At 36.7% G+C, this 18,835-nt stretch overlaps 1 protein-coding gene and 1 long non-coding RNA gene across 4 annotated transcripts; both read left to right on the forward strand.

Annotated features, from left to right (window-relative positions):
• Window positions 1-1,924: 1,924 nt before the first annotated feature.
• On the forward strand, window positions 1,925-7,445 carry LOC103711929 (uncharacterized). 3 transcript variants are annotated; one of them, XR_003386607.4, is made up of 5 exons: window positions 1,925-2,239; window positions 2,938-3,013; window positions 3,254-3,540; window positions 6,452-6,736; window positions 6,866-7,445. It is a non-coding gene; the product is annotated as an uncharacterized LOC103711929 (long non-coding RNA). The 3 variants fall into 3 exon arrangements; XR_604863.6 differs by having other exon boundaries at window positions 1,925-3,013; XR_003386608.4 differs by lacking the exon at window positions 2,938-3,013.
• A 6,509-nt stretch (window positions 7,446-13,954) lies between these two features.
• On the forward strand, window positions 13,955-18,581 carry LOC103711928 (oryzain alpha chain-like). The gene is made up of 5 exons (XM_008798248.6): window positions 13,955-14,891; window positions 15,209-15,444; window positions 15,546-15,686; window positions 17,198-17,647; window positions 18,204-18,581. The coding sequence occupies exons 1-5, from the start codon at window positions 14,423-14,425 to the stop codon at window positions 18,300-18,302; spliced, it is 1,395 nt and encodes a 464-aa protein (XP_008796470.4). The 5' UTR covers window positions 13,955-14,422; the 3' UTR covers window positions 18,303-18,581.
• The last annotated feature ends 254 nt before the right edge of the window (window positions 18,582-18,835 follow it).

Consider the following 18,835-nt stretch of genomic DNA (forward strand, 5'->3'; position numbering starts at 1 on the left):
AAAAGTAAGATTATTCTTCTTTATTTATAATAGCCATTGTATCTTATTTCATCGAAATGTAGCTTGTAATATTTATTGTTATAGATGCATATATAAGGACATATATAAGAATATATAAAGAAATTATAATCTCTTAAAGACATACGATGGATTGTAATGACTATGTCTACTTGCTACTGTTGTGCTCGTGGGTGGAAGAATAACATCAATTATCTTCAAGCAAAATTCTTGAAATACTTTAGAACTCTTCAGACTTATTAACAACGCCCATGTGGTAGAAGGTCACTCCTTATGTTGTGTATTTTAAGCCACTTTCCTTTGAAGCTTCAATTTTTTACAAAAAGAAAAAAAAATCTAGTGTTTAGGGCTCGTTTTGTTACGATAATTTTAAATTAGCCACCAGCCTGCACATAAAAAATTTTCTAACTCTAAAAGATAAATATTGCAAATCTTATACACTAAAAAATAAATATTGCAAATCTCCCATATCACTTTTTTTTTAAATAATTCATAAAGTTTAAGATAGGATATGATCATCTTTATGTAAAAAAGATACAATGAAAGAAGAACTTCAATGACAATAAGAGGGACTCAAATTTCGGTGCTAAGAACTCCAACAAACATAAGAAAGAGAGAAGGGTTGTTTATGGTGGAGAAGAGAGTCAAAAAAAATGATTTTGATTTCGGATGGAGGAATAAAAAAATAAAAAAAATTTCAAAAGAGGTAAAGATATTAGTTTCCAACGATGCCTATTAACATTACAAACTTCAGGGATAAAAAGATAATTTAATAATTTTAATTAATTTTTAATTTCAATAAATATAATTTTGGCTAATTACATCGACTGAATCTAGGGCTAAAATTGGATCGAATACGGATCAGATACTAGTATATCCATATCCATATTTATTTTTTTTGACGAATATAGATACGGATACGGATGTTAGTTGGATGCAAAAATTTATATTTATATTTTTTTTAAATAGATACAGATACAAATCGGATATCGAAAGTATGGATATAAATCGGACAATTAAACTTTATGACCACATAATCAAAAATATTACTGAGTAAATAATAAATCAAGTTAATAACATGTTAATGTGGTCATTTATTTTTTTAAAAGTTCATAAGTACTATATAAAATTAAATGGGATTATAAATGGAATCGGATATTCGGAAACAGATCGAATAGTTGTTTATCCATATCCATATTTATTTTTTCTTAACGGATATGGATACATAGACGAATATTAGTCGGATGCTCAAATTTTTATCCATATCTAGATAGTTTCGGATACGAAAATGGATCCAGACGGATATTATCCGATCTACTTTTACCCCTAGTTGAATCGCTATGTTGAAGGTATTCATATAAAGATAGTATTTTGTGAAGGTATGCACACAAATATCAATTTGAAAGGATAGTCATGCAAATTTCTATATTTAGGAGGGTATTTATGCAAAGTTGTATGTATACTCTCCTCATATGTGAAATTATATGAATAGCCTCTAAAATTATTATTTAAATTTATAACCTTATAAGCTTTTTCTTATATTTATATATTAAATATATTTTTATCATTTCAATTTTTAACTACTAACTTTTTAACGGCATATGTACATATACAAAAAAAATATATAATACAAAATAAATATTTTATAAATATATATATATATATAAATATCAATTTTCAAAAAATATTTACTTAAATTTTAATATTTAAAGGATATATATTCAATAATCTCTTGCAATTATAACTATGATTTGTTCTGCTCCTTTCTTTTTATGAAGCAGTGTGGCTTTTGAGTGCCATGTTTTCTTTTTGTTTAGGGTCTGTTTTTTAAAAAAGACGCCGCCTAAGAATTTCTTTCGGAGGGGGAGGCCTCCTGTTACCTCTTCCCTTGTTCTTGGTCTTTTAGTATACTAGTATAATAAAAAATATATATTTTTATATTCGTTAATGTATAAGTTAGGGACTATTCAAAAATAATTAATTTTTAATTAATTTTTGATTTGGATGCATGATAATTAATTTTTAATTAAAAAAAAAGAGATCGGCAACCAAGTTCATCCGTGCCCCAAGTTTTCGTCCATCCGTCCACCGACCGTCACCCTCCACCGACGGCCGTCCGGCAAGTCTCCACCCCCGAGCACTAAACGTCAGCTGCCCCAGTGTCGCAGCAATGGCTTGGATTGTCTTGGATTTTTTGGGAATTTTGAAGCTCCCATTCGAGGTAATTTTCGAGATGACGGCTTTGGGAATTTTTATCTTTGCTTCAGGGGGTTCTTATGAATCTTCTTTTGCCTGAAAAAAGTTCTCTTTGTCGTTGAATGTGTGGTCAGAACCCCTCCTTTTTTATTGCATTCTACTGGGAAATTTGAATTTGATTGGAAAGGACATCTCCATGAACGGTGTGAAGGGAAAGATCGGATTTTGATGTTAATTTTTGGTTTGGTTTTATTTTTATTACGATTCAACAAACCTCAACTTCTATTCCTGTTAAATTCCCAACATTGGAGTATTATCCGTTGAAATTTATAGTTCTTATGATCTATTTTATTGTACTCCTTTCATAGTGTTGAAACTTCGGTTATGCGCCACTTAATTTAGCTGCAGGAACTGATATGAGGAGTTTCCTAGTTCGGAAGTATGTTTTTTCTGGATCATAATAGTCATTCATCTTCTATGTAAATTTTTTATATGATTTTCTGAAGTTCTATCGATGTAGGTATAATTTGATTACTATTTACTCAATTCAATAGTTCCGCGCTCATCGATCCTGATTCTGTACTTGATGGGATGCTCAAATATCTCATTGGATATGGAATATTTTCCGGAGTGAAAGGATCAATTGCATCACATATCGCAAGTTTTTTGGAACCTTTTGATTTTGAAATATCGAATTCTGTGAATATCATTGTGAATCTGCAGTTAACATGGGAAAACTTAAAAAATCAGAGGGAGGATATGCCCATATCATCACTGCAATTTTGAACTGTAACACAAGGTGAAGACCTTTTTTTATGATTCATATATAGTCCACTGCATCCCTAAAGTTTAGGATATAAGAACAATCATGTTCAGTTTAGTAGCTATATATGGACTGGCATATTTAATCTGTTTCAGAAGAAAACAGGGTAGAGTGTGTTGATGTCGAACATTATTTGAATAGATGGCCTCAAGGTTGAGAATTGTCCTACTATTTTGCTTATGTTTATTGTTTTGCTGCATGGTTCCACCATAGCAGAGTCTGAGAAGGAAATCATCCAGAGGTCAAGGACAGCTCCTCATAGGAACTTAATGCAGTTATAGATGGAACTAGCACAGAGATTGGATTTGATATCTCCATGGCTAGGTTTCAAGGGTTTGGTGAAAGGAATGTTACTACTAGCAGAGCTTCAGTTTCCACAGTTGCATGGCTTACTCTTGCAATGGTTTGGCTGCTGGACTGATGTTGGCTGCAAGCTTTGACCTAGTGCAAGAAGGACAGATCTATGGCAGTGGAAACTGGATTGTCATTTGGGAACTAAGAAGGTATCTGATCTTGTGCTTTCCTTCCTGTTTTTCCTTCTTGCACTACTAAATGATATCACATAGTTTTTCATGAATAAAATTTAACATCGGAACAGTTTCATGGCTTTATAATTTTTTGTAAGTTGTTTCAGAAGTGAGTGCTTTGGGCATTTTTATTGCTTTTTACTGGTTTGACTTCCTTATATTTTCCATGATTCTGTTGTGCCTTTTTAATGTAATCACTTATATTTTACCTAATTTGGTCGCTATCTTTATTTCCTTTTTGTCTCATCATACTTGATTCATAAATTGTTAACCTAGATCACCATAAGCAGTATACCTAGATCATCATAAGCAGTATACCTAGCCCAACCAGTTCGTTTTGACTCCTTAATTATTTTAAGTATATTATAATGACTTCTATGTTATTTTTCAGCATCACTGATGTAGACTTCTTTTGTTTTGTCACCTTTTTGTACTGTTCTTTCCATCACTTGCCTTCTTTGTAGCTTACATCTAGATTTCTCTGGAACTTATTTTGCAACATTTCTATGCCATGCTTGCCATGCTTCCCCTTCTAAATTCTCTCTCTCATCACTTCCCTTCTTGCTTCCATGGACCAACTTCCAAGTGATATCACTGTGCAATCTTTGCATGTGTAGCTCTCATTCATTATTTGAAGGAAAATTTTTTGACTGATTAAATCCACTCTCATAAGTCAATATATGTCTTCCTTTCGGAAATCTATGTTTACTATCATTGGACCATATGTTGATGCAAACTAAGAATCGGATCCATTTTCTTGTAACATCCATACCCTTGTCCACACCGCACCTGTAGCTCAGTGGATAGAGCGTTTGTTTCCTAAGCAGAAAGTCGTAGGTTCGGCCCCTACTTGGTACGATATTTTACTTTTGGGCCTTAGCACAATAGTAAGGTTGGCCTTTTTATTATATCCATATCCTTGTCCCCCATGTATCTTTGCACATATTTTGCTACCACATTCTTTGACATATTCACCATCTATAAGCATCTATTTTACTTTGTTATACCTTTGGTTTAATGCATCCATTTTCTTTGAATAATATCTTTATTCAATTCTTCTACTAGTTTAATAGTAATGATTTATTCTTATCATTTGAATCTTCGGCTATCCTTTGTTATATATAAGTTTGTATTTATCTAACTCCTTATATTTGTCTCCTTTTTGTTTTGCTTCTTGTAGCAAGTAATATGACTCTCCCATAATTGTAGTTGTTAGATTGCTAACATTCTTGTCAAAATACCGCCATTCCTAGTGGTAAATCAAACCTGCTTCTCGTGCAACTATTCTTCTCCTACACCCTTGTATTGTTGGATGTAGCATTGCTTTTCGTGTCCCTACAATTTGATGTTGTTATGACAGACCATTTAAAATATATGGTGTTAAATCCTCACATATTTTCAATCTCATTCTGTCTAAGCTGTGGCATGGCACTTAAACTTAAAGGATGCAACCTAATCTTGCTCACTAGTGGTGATTGTTAAGGCAAACCTTGCTCTCATGATAGAGAGATCAATTAGCAGCTCAATTCTTACATAAAGTGTGTTATCATTAGTTTGACAATTAATTTTTGTTTCATAACTTGAGAGACTTATGACAACGGAATCAAACTTTTCAGTTTTTCTTGTTGGGACTTGAGATCCATAGGATTATGTTAAAAATAAACATGAATAAAAGAATATGCTAAATAAGCAAAGAAGATCTGAAAATATCTGCTCATTATGCTCAAAGGGCATGACTGTAAATATTCATCTTATTGGATTAGATGTCTTCAACATTGCGTAGCTGAACAACTATTGGATTTTTTGTTACTCAGTGTTGATGATCATTAAGCTTAATATCCTTTATCTTATCATAACTAGTAGGCTTGCATCACATAACAAGAATTAAAATCTCATGTCAAATATGCCTTATTGGTTCCTGACAAGGATGGAATTACAATCTCTTGAGGAACGGAAATTAAAATTATGCCTCTAAATATTATTGTTGTTGTGCCACTCTATTCCTGTCAATGTTGATGCTTTCAACTTGTCATAAACAACGAGAAGTTCTTAGTGGACTGATGGTTCCACTTTGTCCATGAGGCCAGCTTCTGTTATGTTATTGTTATTACTATGATGTACATGCTTGTTAGAAGATGAATGGGAAAGATATAGACTGGTTGAAAAATCTTTGCCAGCATGTACCTTGCTGATTTTTTGTTCAGAAGGTCCACTAATGATAAGTGTCAAAGGACTAACATTTAACAGGTCCTTGAAACTTTATATAACTTAAGTATGTTAGAAGGGGGAAAAGTAAGACTGTTTTGCTTTCTTCCATCTCAAAAGGGTTCTCTAAATCAATCAATTTAAGTGGAGAACAAATGGTTGACTTAAAAAGGGTAACATTGGTGCTCAACTTTAGCATGTTTCTGAGTATTGCTGCACTTCGAAGCCTTCCGAGTACATCTAAACCTGCAGAAAACTCAGTTAATGAAACAAGCATGGGGAGCACCAACTTATGACAAGATTAAGATATCACAAATTTGCCTGATTCAAAAAGTTCTATACATTCTGGGAAGGAGGTAATGTGCATGGAATGTCTCATAAAATAACATAGTTACATCCTAGGTAGTATTCCTTTGTCAAGCATACCATGAAGCTTCCATTTCAGTAAGTTGCCAGTTGCCTTGCATGTACTAATTACATGCGGTTATGTTCAAATTTCTTTTCATAGTGCCTGTCATTTGTCATCATGTTTTCAAGCCAGTGTCACCTACATCACATTTATTAGAATTTGGACCTCTGTTGTTATAATACATTATTTTCTCAAGGCAGGCTCTCTATTTGCTGTTAGATCTGGATTGTATATTGATATTTGTGATAAATAATAACATTTCTTTCTCTGCAGTTTCTTGAACAATATGGGGAAGTAAGCATGTTAGACATAAAAGGTGGTGATGCAACTAAAGGTATACTTGTCATTGGAATAATGAACCTTCACCTTTTTAAGGATGGTTCAGGTGTTGGGGTATTCTTTGCTGGTTCAAAAGGGCTTTCTCAAGGTCTTCTGGTTACTTTAGCAATACCCATGCACAATATACCTGAAGGTTTAGCTCTCAGCATGGTTCTAGCTTAGCGTGGGGTCTCTCCTCACAATGTGATGTTGTGAACTTTCATTAAATCATTACCCCAGGTAAATTTTTTGTGGTTTAGCCGTTTAGGTTATGATATGACCTCCATCTATGCATAAGAATATAAATATTGACCGGATGTCTGAGATCAGGCATTTATGCTATTTTAACTTTTGAATGGTTCAAACCAGGACTTCTCCCAATGAGGTGCTATGGAGATGGATGCCAAAGGACTGAGATGTGATTTCATTTTATTTGGCGATCATATTTATGCATGCAGCAAGGATTTTGTGAATTTGGTGGGACTGCAGCATGACCTCTGTCTGACAAGCTGGAGACTTTCCAATTTCAAGCCAAGCGATGCTATTCTTTCTTCCTTTCTGGAGAATATGGTGGGAGGGCAACCATCTGAGTCGAACTTAGGAGCTAGACCGAGGAGTGGGGTACCAACCAGCTGATATTAGCTGGCTGATCTATTTTTTATCGATGCAATACTTGATACTTGACTGCATTGCCATGGTGTGAGATGGTGGTCAGACCCTTCTGGTTTTTTAATATCATCCTGCTGTGCAAATGGGGTTGGTGGAAATGACTCCTGGTCAATTTTTTGATTTTTGTTACCTTGTTTGATGATTGGGTAATTTTTTGAGCTCTTTCCTTCTTTTTTTTCTGAGAAGAAACCTCTTGCTTGTTTGATATGGCTTGGTTTGTCTCATGCAAAGTTGTTGGTTTTTTTTTTCACTCTTTGATGGAATCTTCAGAAGTTCTTTATGTGTTGCTCATGTGATTGGTTGGGTGAATATTTGATATGACTTCGACCTGATTTAGATTGAGTTTTCTTTTGTTTCTTTTGGTGGGGGGTGGGGGGGTGGGTTGGGGGTTGTAAAATGACCTACAAACTACCGTTGTAGTACAAAGACTTTTTCCACGCTTTCAAGCTTCAACTTGTCATGGAGATTGTAGTGATGGAAGGGAGCATGAGTCAGATGGCTTGGCTCTGATGTGGTAGGGGTCTTTGGCCAAGGAGTATTACTAACTGTTCAAAGTATTACATGGCAAATTTAGTATTTCTTAACATGTTGGTTAATGCTGTTTTCTAATAAGAGATTTTCAAGTTGAATAAATTGAATGAAAATTTGATCATATGATCTCATGGCCATCTAGATAAGACATTTGTTTACATGATAACACCTCTGCAAAGTAAGTTCTTAGATCAGAGTTGACAAATATACTAGACAAAAAAAAAAAGAAATTTTGGCTAATGAAAATTTACTAGTGGGGTCTTTGTCAAAAGTTTTTGGTTTGATTTATAGTGAATTATTATGATTGGAAATGTAACATCTTTTATTTTGAATCAATTACCGGAAGATTTGAATTGCATTCTATGACTTACGGACTGCTATCACAAATACAGGAAAAAAAAATATAGAATGGAGAATATGGACACATAATTGCATTACAGACTCCAAATTATTATACCTGACAGGAAATACATTACACCATAAGATCTATACTTCAGAATTCCTCGAAACAAATCTTACCCTCCTGAATCCTGATTGAATCAAATCACTTTCCTGTTGCAATTAAAATTCTTTTGGAAGTTGTTCGAAGTTATAGAATTTGCTGCAACATTTATTCAATTCAGAGGAGACATGAACAATGATCTACTCATATCCAACTTGACCTTCAGGTAAATGAATTTGCTTCGCTTCTAAATTTTAGAAAATGAATACAAAATCGAAGCCCAAAGTGCAGCTGCAATGGTTGTTTGGATACGTCGTCTGTCCTAGCCTCTCAAAGACTGAATTTTCTCTCTCGCTCTCGCTCTCTCTCTCTCTCTCTCGTACACAAATGTTAGTTTGCATTTGTCTCCTTCTCGATGACTGTAGACTTTATGTTTCCAAACTATTATACCAATCCCTTTCTTTCATAGTCTAGAAACAAGAAAACCACAATGACTAGTAGTGCATGGCCATGTACCTGTGGGGTAAGCCTAGGGGTATCTTTTCCATGCACATGAAAGGTTATGTCATACCTGTGGATACAAGTAAATTAGTCTAATGTTCAAAAATTGATGGGATACTTGAAGAGCAAATTGTCAAGCCAATATCGCATGCTTTTGGCGTGCACTCATGGCGCCCTTCGGTCCGATGGTCAGATTTGGCTTCGTTAGAGGCACATACTCTAAGGTTAGCTACTCCAACACGTCTCCACAGCCGAGCTTTTTTCTCTCTTAGCTCGTCTAGGACTAGTTTGGTTTGTAGAAAAAATTTTGTTCACTGAAATGTTTTATCTAAAATGTTGATATCTGAATATATGATCCCTAAAAATGTATCACATATTTAGTTGATCAAGAAAAAATAGTAAATGTTATACCAAAAAATTTTATTTTTTTAAAAACATCCTATATTTGGTTAAGCTGAAAAAATTATGTAAAATATCTGTTATATTTGTAATAAAGAGAAAAATTTTATTCCATTCTATCTAAAAGCTTAAAAATATATTGGAAAAAAAAATTATTCTAATTTTTTAGTGATAAATTTTTTATTTTTATGAAATGTGAGAACCTTATTTTTTTTAAAAATACTTTTTTATCCCTCATTTTATAACACTAACTAAATATAAGATATTTTTAACTTTTTTTATTTTATATATTTTTTTTCTGCTTTTCCTAGGAACCAAACAAGTCCTCAAAGTTACAAACTGTTGCCGAGCCACACATTGCCCCACATTATCTCGGAACTAAATATCCGGTGGAAAACCCCGCCACCACCACCATAGCAATCATAAATAACAGAGTAATACGTAAGTATATTTTCTTAGCTAACAAAATAATAATTCTCAAAAGAAAATTTTTTTTTTGAAGCAGGTGAACAGTAAAATAACATATGAGCATTGTAGTGAGATAATTGTTGAACAATGACTGATGTAAAAAGTTTTTTATGTATTTTTATAACATAACAAACACTTTTTAAACTATTATAACTGCTGTTGAAAACCTTTTTCAGGTCATCCTCCAAGCCTTCCATATGAACAAACCCAACTTGTGGGGCTCCAAACTGCAGCATGGCAGGAAAGCATTTAAAGCTCATCAAAAGTTAAACCGATCTCCTCTTGATTTGGACGTGGGTTGTTGGAGGGATGAAAACAAGTTCAGGAGAAAATGGCCAAAATAACTTGGGGACGAAAGCTAAGGGGTTGTTGTGGTCCCTTGGCCGTTCTGTACGTAAGCCTGTCCTCCGGAGAACCCTAATACAAGTGGAGATACCTCTTGCAAATGGTGGGCTACGGGTCATGGTATCTATATGACGTAGTAGTAGATTCAGAACCCATATAAAACTTATATAATAAAATTGTAAGAATTTTTATTATTGGATTGTAAGAATCTTTCTCACTTTTGGCTTTGTAAATTTTTTATGGCAAATGGGTCATGGCATCTAAAGGGGAGGAGAGAAACATTAATGGATTTAAAAGGTCTGGTTAATGGCAATGGGACACATTTTCTGACACTAGTACATTGATTCATAAAATATCTAAATGGAGGGAGCCCACGACTCTTGGGAAATGATTGCCTTGCTGTCCCTATCGTATATTGTTGATGGGTGACATAGAGTTGCATCACATCAATTAATATTATATATTTTTATAGAATTATTATTATTAACACGATCAAGATTAGGACTGCCGGATCGAATCGAAGTCACCCATAGTCGCGTCACATCAATTAATATTATATATTTTTATAGAAATATTATTATGAAGACTATCAAGATTAGGACCGCAAATAGGTCGGATCGGATCGGATCGGATCCTGAGTGACCCCGATTCGATCCGATTTTTTATTCGAATTCTAATTTTAGACCCAGAGCAGATCCGGTTGAAAATCAGATCGGATCAGGTCGGATTCATGCCTACAAATTTTGACTTAACAGGTCATTCGGTCGGATCGGTTTGCATCCGGGTCGAGATTGGGTGGACCCGACCTGGCCCTATGAATTCTAAAATTCGGATCGGATCGGAGGATCGGATCACAGGTTAATCCGACCCATTTGCAGCCTTAATCGAGATCCATGTATTGCCGCCCTAGTTGGAGCTAAATTATATTTATTTTTAGCCAGGCATCCGATCGAATTTATTTAAAATTTGATATTTTTTCTTCTCAAATTCAACCTATGATTAGCCCTATTTTGAAAAATTTGCCTGCTATTAAGTCATCCACAACTTCAAGTGGATTGATGCATGATTAACATTCTTGCTGGTCGTATCATAAATTTGGATATGTAGTCTTAAAAAAAATGAGCATAGTTTCTTTGACGCGGTTGGCTGCATTTATGCATGATTAGTTTGAGTAGTCGATGTACCAAAAAAAACACAATATAAATTAAATATTTATTATTTTTATTAAAAAAAATTATTTTTTGAAAATTAAAAATTTATTAATAATAAATTACATAGCTGACTCATATATACTTTATTGCACTTTAATTGGCAACATGTGAAATTGTAGATCAAAAAGGAGCTTTAGGATGGCCACACGTAGCCAATCTCTCTTTTTCTTCTTTTTTATTCAGATTCCTACACCATGCGTGCTCATATCAACTACGGTCGAAAAGTTGCAACCCAGAAAAGTCTTGAAGCTTTTTGCTTTGGCAAAGGCAAAAACAGATCGCATCAATTAATCATCAATTGATCATGAACAATCATGTGGTGATAAAGTATGGTAGGCCTCATCTCGACTAAACCCCAGATGAAATGAACCAACTTTAGGAATGTTTCACAGGAATTTAAGCAATCTTACAAATGAACCCTTTAACACTTTATTTGTTGCTTTTTTTCCAATAATAAAAAATATAGTCTCCTTATAAAACTTTTCTTTGGTGCACAAAGGCTTTCATAGAATTTCTAGGAAAGACCTATATAATAAAAGAAGTCCATTAATTCAAATATATTATTGTTAGATCTAGAAGCACATGAGCCCTTTGAATGATCTCTCAGCTGTCACATAATTGGTACCTTTTAAATATTTAAAATTTTACAAAAGAGATTGATTCCCATGGAAGACAAAGTTCTGCAATGCTGCGAGGATTGTTTATTCTTATGCTTGTACTTTTTTTGTGAGATAAGAAGCTGGTTTATTATATTTTCTTTGGCTGCATCTTAGGAAAGAAAGCAAATGAAATGCTAATAGATCCTTCAAAGATATCATTTGCAGTTTGAGGTTTTCAAAATAAAATAGTACCATAAACAATTATATCCACGATATAACATGTGCTAAAAACCTAAAATTATTGAATATTTTTGTAAGATAAGTATTATGATTTGGAAGCTTTCGTAATTTACAATAATTATAACCTAAAATCGATATGAGACAAAATGATATTGGGAGATATATTTGTGTGGTATGAGTGCCGAACATGGACTTCGAATAATAATTTTGAAAATTATTTTATTATATAAAAAAATTATTGTTTTTTTATTTTTATTTTTATTTTTATTTTTTGGTGCATAATAATTTTTATCTTTTATTGTGATCCGAGGAAGCATGAGTGGCCTCGCGAGGGGCCACACGGTACAGTTAAACCTGAGAACAGTATTCCTCCCCACTTGTGGGTGATCAGGATATCTTTGTCCGATCTCCATGTCACACAACGAATCTCCACCGTTCAAAAATTGGAGCCCCGGGACTTCAGAAGATCACGGCCGTCAAGATCTTTCGATGGTAGATTCTTTCGCATCACGTAAGCAACCGTGGTGGAGAGAATCGGTGAGTTCGGTGTGGAAGCTCCAAAGCATGACGTGGGCAGGTGGGGCCCACCGCCACGATCCCATGGGATCTCCCCTCTTGTTGCCTTAGGAGGGCCCAGGCCTTTTCGGGAGCCAATGGTTGAGCGCCACGTGCGCTACGCGATGGCCCCGGGAAGATTCCAGCTTTCAAGAATCCTGGGGAGGTAGCCGTTGGGAATTATGGGAGGTAAAAAGGTAAAAGGTCGGAACACGTTAGTATCTCCCGGACAAAATTGTGTACACATAAAATATCTATGCGGGTGATGCATCTAAGCTCCAAGGGGACCGTTCGATCTGCTCTCATACGCCAGGTTTTGAGGCCACACTGATGTCCTGAAAATATTTGAAAAAGAGATGCCTAATTGAAATAAAAAAGGTACCAGATGACTGTCCTATGCTATGGTTATGAATGAAATAATAATTTTTTTATACAACTGTGCTTCATACTAAACGTGCATGGGTACAGTCAACAAAGTTAAAAAGAAGAAATTGGCGAAAAGAACAAATGCTTAGTTTTCTTAAAGAATTTCTCCAAAATAATGAGCCGCAAAGAAGACGACTTATTCAGCAGCATTGTTCGCCTCTCAATAGACATAAGTAATCCAAAAGAAGCTACAACTTTTTGATAGCTTGTATATGTCCTGGAGCAGCGACTGCGCGCCAACATCGCTGTACCAGTATCGAATCCACTCGATCACCATAATCGAGTCCCCTTCAATGTGAAGGCAGTTTGCACCCATAATGCATATTTTAGCTCTTGAAGATATAAAATGAAATAAGCATAAAAATTATCTTTCTTGATTGTTATAATAGAAACCGGTAAGCAACGATAGAATAGTAACATTGGTTACCAATATTTATTTCTAGATAGTTAAGAAATAAATCAGCTAATGCTCAAAATGCAATTAGGTTGCTTAACTGTTGTTACTATAGAAACTATTTTGCTTCTATACCTCTCGCTGTCCAGGTTCATTCTCTTCAGAAAGAGAATACTCTTTTTAATACCGAACAATCTAATTTTTATTATTTCCGAGAGATTTTTTATCATAAAGGTTATATTATTAGAATTTTTTGATAATTATGGATAAACATGGATTATCATAGCTAATTACAGAAAGAAAAATTTTTGAGCAAAAATCTCACAACGTGGTACACTATATTCCAACAATATCTAATAAAGTTCTCTACATCTGCTTTTTATTAGCTTCATGAATATATTCATCTTTCTATCAACATTTCACTAGGAGTCGAAAACAATGAACCTATAATCTTTCAAAAGTCATATTCATGGCATAATTGCCATGTAACAAAATAACCAGTAGAAAATGATTAATTCTTAAAATTCTATCATTGATATGCAACCCAAGAGAAGTATCTTCCCAACAATTATAATCACCATTAGCTAAACCTTGTTCATGCATTCAACTCCCGCACACGCATTTTTATGCGTCCTCTCGGATTAGCCTCCTAAATTCCTTTTGACGGGTGAAGCTTCTGAGTTCTGACCCCTTCCTACCGGCGCTTCGCCTTTCAGAGGGTTAGGTTTGATTGGCTAATCTGTCTCCACCTCTGGCTCTCTCACTCTCTCCTCCCCTTTCTCTCATCTTATCCTTTCTTCGCCATTTCTTCTCTCTCTCTCAATCAATCGAAAGAAAAAAAACTCCATTATTTCAAAAGTGTACAAAAAAAGCCCCAAGCTGTCAACCACCATTATTTATACGATAATAATTACTATTAAACGAAAAAAAATCACGCCTGCAGTCGTAATCCTCTGTATTATTATTGGTATTATCATTATTAATTAATAAATTCCCCACCCCCCTTCCTCTATATAAACAGTGGAGCCACCCCCCCCGGAAGAGGAAGAAAGAAATAAAGGAGACACCTTTTCTTCTTCTCCCAACCCCCAAAAATCCTATCTTTATCCCCACAGCTTCTCCCCCTCCCCATCCAAATCCAGCGCCATGGGTACCACTTCCTCCACCGTCCTCCTCCTCCTCCTCCTGGCCGTGGCCTCCACCGCCTCCGCCGCCGGCATGTCCATCATGAGCTACGGCGAGAGGAGCGAGGAGGAGGTCCGCGGTCTCTACCAGGCCTGGAAAGCGCGGCGCGCGCGGTCCTACAACGCGCTCGACGAGGACGAGCGGCGCTTCGAGATCTTCCGCGACAACCTCCGCTACATCGACCAGCACAACGCCGCCGCCGATGCCGGAGAGTACTCCTTCCGCCTCGGCCTCACCCGCTTCGCGGATCTCACCAACGAGGAGTACCGCTCCACCTACCTCGGCGTCCGGACCGCCGGCTCCCGCCGCAGCCGGAACTCCACCGTCGACAGCAACCGGTACCGGTTCCGCTCCGGCGACGACCTGCCGGACTCCATCGATTGGAGGGACAAGGGCGCGGTCGCGGAGGTCAAAGACCAGGGCAGTTGCGGTCAGTATCTTCTTTCCTTTTTCTTAGCCCGGCAACATTATTACTATTTTACCCTCGCAGTTGACGGTTAGATTGCTCGATCCACCTTCTTCTATAGAAGGGTGTTTTGGTCCTTTGGTCCACCGGAAAGTCATTCCGTCAGCTGATTCCGATCAGTCATAAGCTTGCCTACTCATGTTTTTAGATTCGATAATCTCTACTAAGCTGCTAACTGTGTATGAATGAGAATTTAAAGGACAAAATTATCGTATCAGTGAAAGAAGTGAAGAAGAATTGAAGATCTGATGGTGTTTCTGTGTTCTGTCATGGTGTTGCAGGGAGCTGCTGGGCTTTCTCGACGGTTGCAGCGGTGGAGGGGATCAACCAGATCGTGACCGGCGATCTGATATCGCTGTCGGAGCAAGAGCTGGTCGACTGCGACACCTACTATAACCAGGGCTGCAATGGCGGGCTCATGGATTACGCCTTCGAGTTCATCATCAACAACGGTGGGATTGATACCGAAGAGGACTACCCTTATACCGGCCAGGATGATACATGCGACCAGTACAGGGTAACTTGCTGATTCTTCTTCCGACATGTCAGCCATTCGGCCTCTGCTATTTCCTTCTTGGTTATAATTTTGATGGGGTATTTTCTTTTACGGTGCTGCAGAAGAACGCGCATGTTGTTACGATCGATTCATACGAGGATGTTCCGATTAATGATGAGCAATCTCTGCAGAAAGCAGTAGCAAACCAACCTGTTAGTGTCGCTATTGAAGCTGGTGGCAGGGCATTCCAACTTTATCAATCCGTAAGGTTCTAAGCTTGCATCGTAACAATAAGTTGATGGATTTCAATAACGTTTTCTGTCATATAGTTTATCAAAAGCGATAATTTAGTTGTGAATTATGCCCCTTATATATGAATTGCTGCGTAGACCGTCCATGATGATGCTAGGGAAGAACTCTTGCGTGATTACAATTTAGTGCAATGGATGTGGCTTCTGAAAATAATCAATTCCTTGCCAGGATCATTGTAGCATTTTGATTTTAGCTTATTTAATATGATCCATTGCTTGCTGGAACAACCGTATGTAAAATTACCATATATTACATCACACGGATCCTTGAAATATAAGCATGGGTGGAATCTTCTTTACCTTTTTTTCTCTTCATGTTAGGCAGTTTATCATGTCAGTATCTTATCTGGAATTTGCGATGTGTCAGCTTTTCTGCAAGTATATTGGTCCATGCCTTTGCTGGTTGCTAACGTGATGCTTGTGGGTTTCAGCTGACATGTTTTACCCTCCTCTGTGTCCATAAGATTACTAACTACTAGCGATCGTTATTAATGATTTCTGAGTTGTCTGCTATATATTTCCATAGAGAATAATGGAGCAAAGAATTTCTTGTACATGAAAACCCTAATCATGTTAAAGTTCAACTAGATGTACGGGTACAACTTTGATCATTGATATATCATCAACACCGATTTATAAATGCCCAATTATTAGGTAATTAAGTAGTATATTGGAATTGGTTTGTTTGTTTTTCTGAAAAAATATAATGATAGTTAGGATTATAGAGGCATGCTGCCTAGTAATAGTAGGTGATTGGTCTAATATGGTGTATTCCGTCTTTGCTTTATGGCCTATAAACTTCAAAATTAACACTAGAGGCAGCAAATTTTGCATTTGGATTTTGCAGTTTGGTCAAAGGGATTCCTCTTGGAGCTATTTCTTATTTTAAGATGTATATTTTAGGCTTTCAGTATGCCGTAATAGGCTCTCTTTTCTTTTGGTGTGCGGTGTTGTGATTTGCACATTGTGGCTGCAGCTATCTGGCTGTTGCTTAATGGTCAAATTTGGCTGTCCATTCCATCCAAGCTTGCATTATAATCACATGGCATCTTGAACCTTAAGAAAGCCCAAACTTGTCCTTGAGCTTTTCATCGTCAACAAAGTTTTCTCATCAGCAAACAGAGACCCCATGCCTTTATGTTTTTCTTGCTAATGTATTCGTATTACTTGTAAGTTTAGCTTATCTAGAATTGGTCAAGAGTCATTATCTATATCAACAAGCTTATGTGATCCATTAGTGGATGCAGAACACCTTAGTACGGACTGATTGCATAATTATTTTGTACACTTAGTAGATCATGTCAAATTGTTTATTATAATGAGACATCTAAATTACATATAAGATGACATCTGAATTACATAAAAGACAACTGGATTATTGAACATACGATTCTCTGGTTGCTTGTTTGTGACTTAAAACGCATTTCTCCCCTAATCTTTTATTTATTTTCCTTTGAACTCAGGGAATATTCACCGGATACTGTGGGACTGAGCTGGATCATGGTGTAACTGCGGTAGGCTATGGCAGTGAGAATGGCCAGGGCTACTGGATCGTGAAGAACTCATGGGGCTCGGAGTGGGGAGAGTCTGGGTACATCAGGATGGAGCGCAATGTTAATGCAGCCACAGGCAAGTGTGGTATTGCAATGGAGGCATCATATCCCATAAAGAAGGGCCAGAACCCACCCAATCCTGGTCCGTCACCTCCTTCCCCTGTGAAGCCTCCGACTGTTTGCGATAACTACTATTCCTGCCCGGAGAGCACGACATGCTGCTGTGTCTATGAATTTGGCAACTACTGCTTTGCATGGGGATGCTGCCCGCTTGAGGGTGCGACCTGCTGCGAAGACCACTATAGCTGCTGCCCTCAGGACTATCCCATTTGCAATGTTCAGGAAGGAACTTGCCTAGTGGTAACTCCCTACCTTTGGAAAATAAGTTTTCATGCTTTATACTCATCATGCATCCTAGCCTGAAATCACCCTCATCAGCAGAGTGAAATTTAAATCCCTTGCTGATAATTTGGATGATTTCTTGGTGAAATCATCTGAGGCCTGATCCACAGTCAGGCTGAGTGGAAAATAGGTGGAAATCAGCGCAAAATTAGGCATGCCAATGGATTATAAAAGTAGCGCTAAATAGATCAGAGCTTCCCATTTCCATTCTTGCAGCCTCAATTCTTTATTTTCTTCTGGTTGACAACCACTACTAGACTGTCTGCTCATAATTTAATTTCCAGATAACCAACCAATTGGAAGTTATTCTTCACTGACAATAAATCCGTCCTTATTTTGAGAAATTACAACTTATCGGTCCTATTTTGCATGCATGATACCTTTTTCCTGACTATTACATTGATACTGTGAAACTTTCAACCTTGATGCAAATCTATGTATATTTTTTTGTCGAGGCAGCCTTTTTCACACTGACCCTTGTTTTTCTAATAATGTCATTTGGTTTGACAAACAGAGCAAGAACAACCCACTGGGAGTGAAGGCCATGAAACGCACTCCTGCAAAGCCATATTGGGCTTACTCTGGCGCTGAAGGCAAGTGGAGCAGCGCTTGAGAAGTGCATTGGTTTAGCAGTGCTTGAGAAGTGCATTGGTTTATTGTGCACGTACAAGCATGAAAGTGATGGAATTGGTGCTCAGCACTCGTAAGCTCGTCCCGAATTAAAGATAGCTGTTCCTGGCCTATTTGATGATAATCATAAGCTCTTGTAGATATATCTGTCAGTTGTCGGATTAATTAAAGGACATTTTTATAATAGTTTGCTTTTGTAATCGTGTAGATTAATTCAACTGGATTCACATGTAGTTTTAATTGGTTATATTGTTTCCGATCATCCTCTTTATGTTATTTATAGCATTCTATAGCATCTAATAAGAGCAAATTTAGCTCTCTCTTTTTTTGAGTTCTTTTGGGGCTGTTGAGAGTGCCATTGTTGTGCACCAACTTTCAGGTCCGCTGGATATCATTGTCTACCCTGTTCTGGTTTATCCTGAGGTTCCCGGAAAAGGCATTTGCTTCCTAACAAATTTTATGTTTGTGGCAGGACCTTCCTTCTGGTTCTTATGAGGCGATAGATGATGACGGATA

This window comes from Phoenix dactylifera, chromosome 18, assembly GCF_051530095.1.
Source record: "Phoenix dactylifera cultivar Ajwa chromosome 18, Ajwa_hap1_PhDact_Kaust_v1.1, whole genome shotgun sequence".
Taxonomy (NCBI): Eukaryota; Viridiplantae; Streptophyta; class Magnoliopsida; order Arecales; family Arecaceae; genus Phoenix; species Phoenix dactylifera.